At 45.0% G+C, this 13,403-nt stretch overlaps 1 protein-coding gene across 1 annotated transcript in view; it reads left to right on the top strand.

Annotated features, from left to right (window-relative positions):
* The window catches only part of DYNC1LI2 (dynein cytoplasmic 1 light intermediate chain 2), a 720,614-nt gene that overhangs the window by 534,310 nt on the left and 172,901 nt on the right, over positions 1 to 13,403 (top strand). Inside the window, exons 12-13 of the mRNA XM_044081588.1 lie at positions 10,131 to 10,142; positions 11,297 to 11,308. Of these exons, the coding sequence (XP_043937523.1) occupies positions 10,131 to 10,142; positions 11,297 to 11,308 (24 nt within the window). The remainder of the gene's footprint in view (positions 1 to 10,130; positions 10,143 to 11,296; positions 11,309 to 13,403) is intronic.

The raw sequence follows: 13,403 nt of genomic DNA, 5'->3' as shown, positions 1-13,403 counted from the left end.
CCATGAGAGCAGTTCCAATGGCAGCAACAAGAATTCTCAGATTCGAAAAAGACTTAGAACCTTTCTGCACCTTGCACAGCACAGGCCCTTAGCTATACCTCCTGTTCTTTCTGTGGTAGATGACGCTTTTAATGATGTCTGCTCTGCTCCAGACTCATTACCCCCAGCCCCTGCCAAACCAGACAGATTTTACAGGGTGCCTGACACTCATCACCACCTTTACAAGGCCCCCTTGCAGACCCAGAAACTATATCCCAGGGTCCCAAGGCAGTTGCGCGACCATAGCTAAAACCCTACTCCTTCTGAAAGGGAAGCAAGGGCATTAGACAGATGGGGTAAAAAGTATACACTTCAGCTACTCTCTCAGCTAGAGCTTTAAACTGCCAGTTTCACATGATACAATACCAAGAGTTTATGCTTGATCAGTTAACTAAAAATTAACCACTGATGAAGCTCTTGACAAGAAATATGTATTAGAAATGGTAAATAACATACAACAGGTTAGTAACCATTCCTTAAAATGTGGCTATGATGCACTGGAGGCTTCATTTAGATCAGCCATGACTGGCACAGTGATAAGAAGGCATGCATGGCTAAAGGAGCAAGCTCTACCAGATCATGTTAAAGCTAAATTGTTAGATGCTCCTATGGATAAGACAAGTTTGTTTGGTGCACCTGCCCAGCAGGTTATGAAGAAAATGGAAGAAAAGGCAAAATCAGTTCAAACTGTTAAAGATTTCCTGCAGGTTCAACCCCCAAGGTTTAGCAGGAACTGGCCTGCCAAGAATTCGTCCTTTCCTGACTCCACAAGATTTCAAAGGGGCAGGAATAGACGTTCCAGAGGCAGAAACCAAACCAGAGGAAGTACCTACAGAGGACGACAGTGGCAAGGTAACAACAGAGGCACAGACACAGCCACTGCCACTACTTCAACACAGCCACAGTGACTTACTCCTAAAACCGCCTACCAGGGAACAAATAGCAGCTCCACTAGGCGGAAGGTTAACTTTAATTGCAAAGAACTGGCACCACATAACAAAAGACAAGTGGATTCTGCAAATTATACATCAAGGTTACCGATTCCACTTCCACACTATACCAGTCAAAAGAGGAATGCCAAATCTACCTCCAAATCAAAAAACAGAAGCTTTACAACAGATAATGGAGTTAGCAAACATGAGAGCTGTGGAAAAAGTGCCTGCAGCAGAGCAAGGAAAGGGGTTCTACTCCAGACTGTTCCTAGTTCCAAGAAAGGAAAAAAGTTGGAGACCAATTCTCGACCTGTCCACCTTGAATACATACATCATTGTCCCAAAATTCAAAATGCTGACCCTACAGCAGCTTCTTCCCATGCTGGGCAAGGAGTGTTGGCTGGTAACTCTAGATCTCAAGGAGGCATACCTGCAGCTCCCTAGTCGACCAATCTGCAGAAGATACGTCAGATTTCTTGCAGGATCAGAGCACTATCAATTCTCAGCATTGCCTTTGGCTTATCTACTGCCCAGAGTATTCACAAAATGCCTGGCATCAGTAATCGCATACTGCAGACTACAGGGAATTCATATTTACCCATACCTGGACGACTGCCTGCTACAAGGGGACAACAAAAGCAAGTTGACAACAGATTTGCAAAGGGTCATTTACTTGCTACAAGCACTGGGATACACAGTCAATCTACAAAAGTCAAGACTGATACCATCCCAAACAAGGACATTCTTGGGAGCGGAATTGGACACAGAGAGACAAATGGCATTCCTAACTACAGAAAAACAAAAAGAACTCCCTCTTTACTTCTTGTCACTAACAAAGCTGAGCAAATTACCAGCAAGAAAAGTTCTGCAGGCCTTGGGCTTCATGGCATCATGCATAATTTTGGTTCCATTCGCCAGACTACATATGAGAAAACTACAGTGGTACCTACGGAATTTATGGTCCCAACACAGGCACAGCCTCGAAACAGAAATCCCACTAATTCCATGCTTAAAACAGGAGTTCCTATGGTGGGCCCAGGCATGCCGGTCCAACCCAGGCCTTCCCTTTCACAGATGTCAAGCAAGCCAGAGCATTACAACAGATGCTTCAGACCTAGGATGGGGGCCCACATGCTGGACAAATGCGTGCAAGGATTGTGGACTCAGGATCAACTTCACCTGCACATCAACCTAAAAGAAATGCTGGCTGTAAAACTGGCTATCCAAAAGTTCAGACCTTTTCTCAGAGGGCCAGCTGTTGATAAGGACAGACAACACCACAGTCATGTGGTACATCAACAAACAGGGAGGCACTCATTCATACCCCCTATGCAGAATGACTTTGGAACTGTGGACCCTGGCACTCAGCTACAACATCCAGCTGCAGGCAAGATTTGTACCAGGAAAAGAAAATACTCTAGCGGACATTTTAAGCAGGACCACATCAGATGCTCACGAATGGCACCTGCACCCGGACATCTTCAGGACCATTACAAAGAAGTGGGGAATGCCTCAGATAGATCTATTTGCATCTCCTCACAATCACCAACTCAAAAAATTCTGCACAAGGACATTTCACCCACTAGCATGGAAAGTGGATTCGTTCTCCTTCAGCTGGAAAGGCCTAACAGTTTATGCATTCCCACCTCTCCCCTTGATACACAAAGTACTCCTAAAAATCAAGGAAGAACATCCAAGGATAATCCTGATAGCTCCAAACTGGCCAAGACAACACTGGTATCCACTACTAAGGAGCTTGTCTCGGAACAATATGTGGCCAATACCCCTGATGCCTTTGATGCTAACTCAGAACAACTACAGCACCATACATCCAAACCTGAAAACCTTGCAACTGACTGCATGAAACATCACATAGCAGCAGCTAATCAAGAACTTTCCCAAAGAGTTAAAGACATTACTCTTGAAGCACGCAGACCTTCAACAAGAAGGAACTACGCTGGAAAATGGAAAAGGTTTGTCAGTTGGAGTTCTGAAAGAGGAAAAGATGTGTCAAACATAGATATGCCTAACATCCTGGAGTATCTGGCCGAACTTCTCCATTCAGGCCTGTCCTACTCCTCCATCAAGATACATGCATCAGCTATTTCAGCAGAATACAGCTTTGATCCACCTGTTTTTCACACCCTGCTCAGACAATTTCTCAGAGGAATCAAGAATGTAAAACCTCCAAGAAAACCACCATTACCAGCTTGGGACTTAAACCCGTACTAGAAAAGTTGACACTATCACCCTTTGAGCCAGCAGCAACAGCAGACTTACAACACCTGTCATGGAAAACTGCTTTCCTACTGGCAATTACCTCAGCAAGGAGGGTTTCAGAACTACAGGCCTTAATGGCAGTGCAACCCTTCCTAATCTTCCACCAAGATAGAGTGTCCATGAGGACTAATCCAACATTTATGCCTAAGGTGGTATCCAGAGTGTCTTTAAACCAGGCAATCCACCTACCTACCTTCTTTCCCAACCCACAAAACAGAGTGGAAAGAATACTGCATACCTTGGATGTACATAGACAGCTACGCTACTACTTGGACAGAACCAAAAGCAGCAGAAAGACTGACCAACTTTTGTGGCCTATGCAACAGGAAGAGAGGGAAAAGCTATTTCCAAACAGACAATCTCCAAATGGATAGGAAATTGCATACGATTCTGTTACTCCTTCCATGGAAAACCAATTCCACAGAACATAAGACCTCATTCTACAAGGGCAACAGCCACTACCACAGCCTTCTTACGAGGAGTGGCTACCAAAGACATTATTGAGGCGGCTACTTGGACCTCCGTGCATACATTTGCCAAGCATTATAATTTGCCTCTATATTCCAGATCCCGAGCAGGGTTTGCCACTGCTGTACTGCAAGGGATCCTAAACACACCATAATCTACTTTTATCCTCCTCCCCTAGTTGGCTATGGTATTCTACCCAGCTGTTATGACTGCAGATGCATCCATGAAGGACATAGTACAGTTTTGTACCTACCATAAATGTAGATGTCCGAACTGGATAGCATCTGCAGTCAGGATTACCCTCCCTCCTTCCCTCTGAGGTACTCCTAGGGTGTTTACCCTCCTAATAGCTAGCTGATGGGGAGTCTTTATGGTGTATTTGTTTGTATATATGTACATACATGCTTATTTTTGTGGTTACCTCTATCCTTTTGGAAACATTGGCATCTATCCAAAATTTTTAGCCTTCAGGAGGGCTTCTGGCATCTGGGGCAAGAAACACTGAGGAAAATGGCGTAGGCTGATGCCTTTATACCCGAAGTCCAACAGAGATGACGTCGGATGAAGAGCGACATCAGCCGAAGCCGGACCCGGACTTTGGAATCCGGCCGACTGACGGGCTGCCTGACGACAGGACAACCCAGCTGTTATGACTGCAGATGCTATCCAGTTCGGACATCTACATTTATGGTAGGTACAAAACTGTACTTTTTCAGACCTTCACAGCTTACTATAAAGTCCACTACAGCAGCCAAGGCAAAGTCAAAAACACCATTAAAATCAAGGAAACAAGTACAGCATTCTCCTGGACTGTCATCTATACCAAAGAAACAGATGCTTAAAATGGCCGAGGACCTAATTACTTTGATCAGCAGTTCCCATCCCCCTCCTAATAAAAGGCCTAGGCAAGACACTGACTCCTCTGACCAGGTTTCTATTTCCTCTGATTCCTCCTCAGATCAGGGATATTCTCTCCCTCCGTTTGAGGACTCTGATGCAGAAGATTCTATACCTTCAGCCTCTCCGCCTGAGGATTATTCTTTTGGGGAAACCTTACACACCATGAGGGAGCATTTTCATTGAAAAAGTCAGGATTACTCAGAATCCAAGAAAAGGCTCAGATTTTCTTTTTATTGCCTCAGCACAGGCCCCTGGCTATCCCCCCTGTGCTTGCTATAGTTGATGTTTTCTCTGAATCCAGTCTGTCTCCTGATTCTTTACCCCGTGCACCAGTCAAGCCAGACAGGTACTACAGGGTCCCAGTCTCTCATAAATTTTTTTTATAAAAACCCTGCTGCTGACCCAGAAACAATTTCTCAGGGTCCCAAGGGGGTTAAGGCTTCCACCGCAAAAAATCCAGTCCCCTCTGATAGGGATTTTATAGCTCTGGATAGATGGGGGGGGGGTTTACACTTCTGCTACTTTAGCTGTAAGGGCTTTAAACTGCCAGTTTCACACTTTGTTAAAACAGAAAATGCTTACAAACTGAAAATATTCTGACAATAAGGAAATGCAGGATTTATTGCAAGCAGCTGAACAAGTGGGAAAGCATACTCTGCACTGGGGTTTTGATTCATTAGAGGCTTCTTGTAGAGCCGCAGTTACAGGCTCTGTCATTCGAAGGCATGCTTGCTTGAAAGAACAAAGTTTACCTGAACTTGTGAAAGTAAAATTATTGGATGCTCCACTATAGCATGATACTTTGGTGTTAAGGCAGAAGAGGTGTTAAAGAAAATGGAGGATAAAGCCAAATCAATCCAGACAGTAAAGGATTTCTTACAGGTTCAACCACCTAGGTTTAGCAGAAACTGGCCGTGAAAAAATTGGTCCTTTCCGGTGTCAGACAGGCCACAAAGTGGCAGATGCAGACACCCAAGAGGCAGATCTCAGCCCCAGGGCTCTTATAGACCTAAACAATGGGGTGCTTCAGCCCCCAAAGGAGGAGAGGACAAATCACAACCTTTTAGGAAACAGTCTCAATGACTTTCCTCTACAAACGCCAAGCACTTACCTTTTAGCAGCACCCTTAAGGGGAAAGCTAGCACTTTTCTCACAAAATTGGCACATGATCACCCAGGACAAATGGGTACTGAATATTGTTTCTCAGGGTTACAGGTTCCACTTTCATACACTTCCAAAATCAAAAGGTATGCCAGACCTGCCACAAAACCAGTGGGCAGAGGCACAAAAACAAATTACTGCTCTCATGGACATGAGAGCTATTCAAAGAGTACCACAGCAAGAACAGGGACAAGGATTTTACTCTAGACTTTTCCTGGTACCCAGAAAGGACAAAACCTGGAGACCAATACTGGACCTGTCAATCCTAAATACTTTCCTGGATGTTCCAAAATTCAAAATGTGAACACTGCAGCAACTTCTACCCATGCTGGGCAAGGAGGCTTGGCTAGCTAGTTTGGACCTCAAGGAGGCATACCTGCATGTCCCAATCAGACAGTCTTGCAGGAGATACCTCAGATTCATAGCTGGCTCATTGCATTACCAATTCTCTGCACTGACCTTTGGCTTATCTATTGCGCCCAGGGTCTTCACAAAATGCCTGGCACCAGTAATTGCATTTTGCAGACAAAAGGAATTCAAATATATCCCTACTTGGACGACTGCCTCATTCAAGCAGAGAGCAAGGACATTCTACTAAAGCATCTGGCGTTCGTAAAAAGATTACTAATTTGCCTAGGGTACACAGTAAATGAAAAAAAATCAAAACTAGTGCCCTCTCGAGAGATAATATTCCTGGGTGCAAGCTTAAATATAACTGCTCAGATGGTTTATCTCACGCCAGACAAGCAAAGGCAACTGACTCGTTACTTTCAAATGATGGCAACAAAGACCCAGCTCCCTGCAAGAAAAATTCTGCAGGCCCTGGGTTTCATGGCATCCTGCTTTCTACTAATTCCATATGCAAGACTGCATATGAGGAAACTACAGTGGTATCTAAAAAGTGTTTGGACTCAACATTGCCACAACCTGGAAACACTAATAACTCTAATATCCTGCCTGCAACAGGAGTTTCGATGGTGGGCACTGGCCTGTCACCACAACAAGGGACAGCCTTTTACCTTACCCACAGCCAGGCAGACAATAACAGATGCATCGGATTATGCCTGGGGGGTACACATGGCAGGAAAATGTATTCCGGGCACGTGGCCCAAGGAGCAAATGCATCTCCACATCAATCAAAAAGAGATGCTAGCGGTACAGAATGCCCTGACAGCCTTCAAGGATCTACTGCATCCAGGACAACTATTACTAAAGACGGACAATACCACAGTTATGTGGTACATAAACAAGCAAGGGGGCACACATTCCTACCCCCTCTGCAGGCAAGCCATGACTTTGTGGAGCACAGCACTGACCTATCAAGTACATCTGCAGGCACAATTCTTGCCAGAAACGAAAAATACACTGGCAGACGAACTAAGCAGAAATCTCATGGATCCTCACGAATGGAAACTAAATCCACAGGTCTTCAGCATGATAACAAGGAAATGGGGATGCCCAGACATGGATCTTTTTGCCTCCCCTCACAACTACCAACTGCAGAGATTCTGCACAAGAATTTATCACTCACAAGCATGGAAAGTGGATGCTCTATCATTCAGCTGGAAAACACTGACAGTTTATGCCTTTCCTCCGCTGCCTCGTCTTCCCAGAGTGCTCCTAAAAGTCAGACAAGAGAGGCCAAAAATGATCCTGTTTGCCCCAGACTGGCCATGCCAGCACTGGTACCCAATCCTAAAGAGCTTGTCTCAAAGCCCAGCCTGGCCTTTACCTCAAATTCCTCATCTTCTGACTCAACAAAACAATCTGATTCTGCACAGTCAACTCAGAATCTTAAATCTGGCTGCATGGCAGATAATATAGCCACTCAGACCACACCTTTCGCTAAAGCTATCATGGATGTCATTTTAGAAGCCATGAGGCCTAGCACTAGGAAATCTTATGCAGAAAAATGGAAGAGATTCTGTGCTTGGAACCAGGCACAAGGACTCAAACCACTTGTTCCAGATATACCTCAGATTTTACAATACCTAACTGAGATGCTGGACAAAGGCCTATCCTTCTCATCAATTAAGATCCATGCCTCTGCCATTTCAGCTCATTACAATATGCAACCTCCTATTTTCTCTCATCCACTACTCAAACAGTACCTCAGAGGGGCAAAAAAACATAAGACCCCCCAAGGAGAGCACCAGTACCTACTTGGGACCTCCAATTTTGTTTTAGAAAAACTCACACTGCCTCCTTTTGAGCCAGCCAATACAGCTGATATAGGTTCATAGGTTGATGCTAGGTTAAGGTTAGTTTACTGTGCCTCTGTCTAGTAGGGACACAGAAGAGATCCCAGGGGTAAACCTACGATCTCCCATCCACTCAAGATTTCTCTTGAAGAGGGTCATTGAGGGACTCTGCCTAACATGGATTGGGATTTTGTTCCAGAGTGAGGGGAGCCTCTGGCATATGAATCTGTCCCTCCAGCATGTCCTATTTATTTCTGTGCTGAGGTTTAAGTCCCTGGAGCATGTAGCTCTAAGGGATTTGGATTTCCTGAGGTGGTGCATGTCCATTAATTCTGGGTTGGACATGGCTTTATACGTCAGGCACAGATCGCCTCTGAGTAGGCGGTAAGCAGCTGAGTAGAGCTGGAGTTTCTTTAGCCTAACTACGTAGGGCATCTGAGTCCCTTGATTCCCTTGATCCTCTTGGTGAGGTACTTTTGGAGTCTTTCCAGTTGCAGGTATCTGGTAAGGTACATCCCAAATGGGGCATTGTATTCAATTATGGGCCCTGATGAGTGATGAGTAGAGGGGCACAATGACCTCTTTTGATCTAGATGTGAACCCTTTTGTGATAAGGTGGGCTATATAGAAGGTCTTTGTAACCACTTTGGCAACGTGATTGTCAAAGGAGAGATTGCTATCTACTTGGGTCCTCAAATCCCTAATTACTTCCGTACTTAATGGATTACCACCTATGTGGTAATTTGTGGGCACTTTGTTTTTCCCAAAGGGGATGACTATGCACTTTTTGGCATTTAGCTTTAGGCCATGGCTCTGGCACCAGTTATCTGTCTCTGTGAGACCCTTTTGGAGGATGCTTGTGTCAGTCGGCGAGTCGATTATGGCACCCAGTTTGCAGTCATCTGTGAACTTGGTCAGCCATAGTCCTTCCATGTTAGCCTGTACCTCAGAGAAATATATACCGAACGAGAGGTCCCAGGACTGAGCCTTGTGGGACGCCACTTGTAACTGGTTTAGAGTCTGACATGGCACCTGCAGTTCTGACCATGTGGATTCTATCCCTGAGCCAGTTTGCAACCCATCTTGTGACATAGGGGTTGATATTTAAGCTGGTGAGCTTATTTATGATGCCCGAGTGGGGTATTGTGTCGAAGGCTTTTGCGAGGTCCAGGTAGGATGTGTGGACTACCTTCCCTTCATCTATGGCCTTGGTGACTGTTTTAAAGAAGTCGACCAGGTTCAAGAGGCAAGATCTGCCCTTAAAGCCGAATTGGGTAGGATCCAGTGTTTGGAGGTTCCCAATGTCTGAGTTTCATGATGGGTACACTCCATAGCTTTGCAGACCAGGCTAGTCAGGCTTATAGCGCGATAGTTTCTGGGGTCCGTTTTGGCACCACCTTTGTGGAGTGGGACCACTGTTGCTGTACGCCATTTCTTGGGTACATATCCTGTAGTAAGGCTGAGATTGAACAGTGCCTTTATGTGAGGTTTCAGTTCTTCTTGGAGTTTGTGTAAGACGCAGCCCGGGACACCGTCCGGTCCCATTGATGCTGTGTTTTTTTGCTTTGGAGAGGGCAGCTCTCACCTGTGCATCTGTGATGTCAGGGAGGCTACACTCTGTTGGGATAGACATTTGCTCTTTTTGGGGGGGGGGGGGGGTTGCACTGAACCTGTCTGCCAGGATGTTGGCAATGTCTGTGGGTTCAGTGTATTTTTTGTCATTTTGAACCAACTCAGAGCATATCTGGGAGTTGCCACCCAGGTTCCTGACATAACTAAAAAAGGCCTTGTGATTATCTTTAGCATCTTGTGCAATTTTTCTTTCGAAGCTGGCCTTAGATGATTTTATAAGGGATCGTAGCTAGTACTGATCAGAGATGCCTTCCCTTTTTGGGATTTTGCTCTATCATGTAGTAGCTTCCTCCTTCTGTTGTATAGCTTATTTATAGCTGGGGTCCACCAGACAGGTCTCCTGCTTTTGGAGGAATGAATCTTGGTTTTATTTGGGATAGCACGATCCATGCATTCCTGTAGGTGTCCATAGAAAGCGTTTGTAAAGGATTCTGCGGTTTGGGCTGTATTTTCCACTGGCCCGGGGGCTTTGAAGGATTCTACCTCTGTTGTGAGAAGTGTGAAATTTGCTTTTGAGAAGTTCTTCACCGTGGTTTCCTTGGCTAGGGGTTGGGACGGGATATAGATGTCCAGTGAGATAAATTTATGGTCAGAGCTTACCAATGAGGGGTATACCTCTGGTATGGAACATAGAGTCCCCATGTTGGTGATCAGGTCCAATAGTTTTCCCCTCTTGTGGGAGTGGTGACCAGTTGTTCCATAGTATTTGAGTTTATAAATTCTAGGATCCGTTGGGCGTGGCTGTTGGGGCTTGAGTAGTGCTCCCAGTATATGTTTGGGTAGTTGAAGTCACCCAATATAATGGTGTTTGGAGAGACCTTCATATTCTCCAGTGTTCTCAGGAAAGCCGAGTGGGGTTCCTGAGTTTGGGAGGGTGGTCTGTAACAGGCTACAAACTGAAAGGCAGTTTTGCCCACTGTTAGTTGCTCATGGATGGTCTCCGATGCTTCATGCAGTGCCACTAACCTGGAGGTTGTGGGTATCTTTGAATATGGATACTCCTCCTCCTTTTGTGGTTCGGTCTGAGTTTTTGGGCTGAAAAGCATGGTATGAGGTATAACCTGGTAGTGCTGGGGTCCTCTCGGGAGCCTTGAACCCAGTTTCTGTTACTGCACAGATATCGATATTCTCCATACTGAGGAGAGCCTTGAGTGACTTGTGGCGTTGAGCAGCATTACCCTTAGTTTCTTTTTCTTTGTGTTGTCTATGGAGGTGGGTTTGTCTTTTGAGCCTTGCCTAAAAAAGGCACTATGGGGGTGGCAAGAGCCTTAGCCAGTATTCAAAAGCCCAGGGGTGACAGGTGCAAGCCGTCCCTAGCGAAGCAATGTGGCTTGTCGAGCATGTCATCCCAGGCTGACAGACACTGGATCCCCTTTGAATGACACCAATACTTTATCCAATTGTTAAAATTGATCATTTTGTGTTTATACTGTGGCATCATTCTTGGTAAGGGTAAGATGCTAAACAAGGTCAGGGTCATACCGGCCTGGGCTACATGATCAGAGAGCTCCTCTGTCACTTTTCATGTAGTCCAGGGAGGTACGTCTCGGGTCATTCACACCAGCATGGACAATGACAGAGTCATATTTGTACTTGCTTTGGAGTGACCTGAGTGCTTGTGTTATGTGGTGGATCCTGGCACCCGACAGGCAGCTTAGTGACCTTCTTGTTCAGCCTGGTGAGTGGGACGTCAGTGTGTCTGACAATGGTCACCTATTACAAGTGTATTAGGTGTGTTGTTTAGCCTTAAGGGCTGTGACTGTGTGGCACACTGACTTTGTGAACTATGTGATATGTGGGTATTGTTGTGGGGTAGCGGTTGCTTGGATGTCTGCTTTGGAGGTCTCTGCTGCTTGGGCAGATTTTTATTTAGAGCCTCCGAGTATGTTTTTGTGTGTTTGTTTGTTTTTCTGTTGCGATAGGTCTATATGAGACTGGATTTGTGGTGTGTGTGGTTACCTTCTCCTCCTGACTGCGCCAGTATTGGGTTGAGAGAGCTCAGCGTCCAGTTTGGCTATATAGTTGCATCTCTCTCATATATTTGAGCTTGTTTGGTAGGAGGAGAGGGTGGTATGTGTACATAAGGCAGTTGTAACATTGCCTCAAGATTCCCAGATTCACCAGCTGGACTGGAGAGTAAACCCGAAACTGACTTTTGGACATGCCAGAATAGTATAAGGAACTACTTTTTGACTGATCAAAAAGGACCAATAGGGAGCCGAGTATAAAAGGGTGTAGTGCTTTAGTTTACTAGTGCTTACTTATAAGATTACTTATACGAGCAACTGCAGGGCTTTAGAATAAAATAGAGTGCTTACTTTGAGATTTAGAACAGTTCTAAGGGAAAAGGTGAAGAGCAGACTTTGTGGAGCCGGGAATAGTTTAAACCCATTTAATGGCGCTGCCCATGCTGCGCTATCGCAAAATCATGCAAAACCACACAAATGCGGGTTCTAAAGCAGGGAAACTGAAAGAGATAGGAATTGACCCAGAGCGGCCAATAAGCTACTAGTTTCAGGGCTGAGACCACTCCTCCAGGGACAGATAGGCTGCTCAAAGCTCCCCACTCTCACTGGTGAACAGAGAAGCTTCCTCCTATCCAAGTAAGGATATGGGCAACACAGGAAACTATACCACTGTCCGGAATTCAGCAAAACCTGAAATCTGGACTAATCTAGTTCAGCAAAGGCAGGAAAAGAGAATTTTTTTTTTTTTTTTTTCAGGAAACAGCAGAAAAACACACAGAAAACACTGTAAATGCTATAAACAGGCTAGCGCACTTGTGTGTGTAGCCTACAACAGTTATACAATACAAAAACGACTTAAATTGATATAAAACAAGTGCAAAACTGTAAAAAGCAGAAGGCAAATGCAATTTAAACTTTTTAAAGCACAGATCAGTAGAAATTCACTTTTTAGGCGGGAAAAAAGGCAGTTGGAGCAAAAAAACAGAGAAAGAGAATAAATCTGGAAAAGTCTCTCTTGGGTCTCTCTGTTGCCTGTATCACTCTGCAAGACACTACGAGGAGCTGTGCGGAGTTGTATGCTGGTGCAAAACCACGCAAATGTGGGTTTTAAAGCAGGGAAACTGAAAGAGATAGGAATTGACCTAAAACGGCCAATAAGCTACTAGTTTCAGGGCTGAGACCACTCCTCCAGGGACAGGTAGGCTGCTCAAAGCTCCCCACTCTCACTGGTGAACAGAGAAGCTTCCTCCTATCCAAGTAAGGATATGGGCAACACAGGAAAGTATACCACAGTCCGGAATTCAGCAAAACCTGAAATCTGGACTAATCTAGTTTAGCAAAGGTGGGAAAAGATTATTATTTTTTTTTTTTCAGGAAAATTCTTATCATGGAAAACAGCTCTGCTCCTGGCAATAACTTCAGCAACAAGAGTCTCAGAGTTACAGGCATTAATGGCAGTGGAAACTTTCATTATTTTTCATCAGGGCAGGGTCTGTTTAAGGACAAACCCAACATTTATGCCAAAGGAAGTATCCAGTGTGGCTCTTAACCAAACCATTCATTTGCCAACATTCTATCCAAATCCCCAGAATAAAGGGGAGAGACTTCTGCACGCGTTGGACATGCACAGACAGCTACGATTCTACTTGGACAAAAAAAAAGCTTTCAGAAAAACTGAGCAACTGTTTGTAGCTTATGCTGCAGATCACAAGAAAAGCCCATCTCAAAGCATACTATTTCAAAATGTATAGGACACTGCATTCGCTTCTGCTATTCACAACATGGCAAATCAGTGCCTAAGGGCATTAGGCCACATTCTACCA

This window comes from Protopterus annectens, chromosome 8.part1 (assembly GCF_019279795.1).
Source record: "Protopterus annectens isolate FY-2018-M chromosome 8.part1, PAN1.0, whole genome shotgun sequence".
In the NCBI taxonomy this organism is placed as follows: Eukaryota; Metazoa; Chordata; order Ceratodontiformes; family Protopteridae; genus Protopterus; species Protopterus annectens.
The sequence above is the reverse complement of the archived record's forward strand: the minus strand, read 5'-3'. Positions and strand labels throughout refer to the sequence as shown.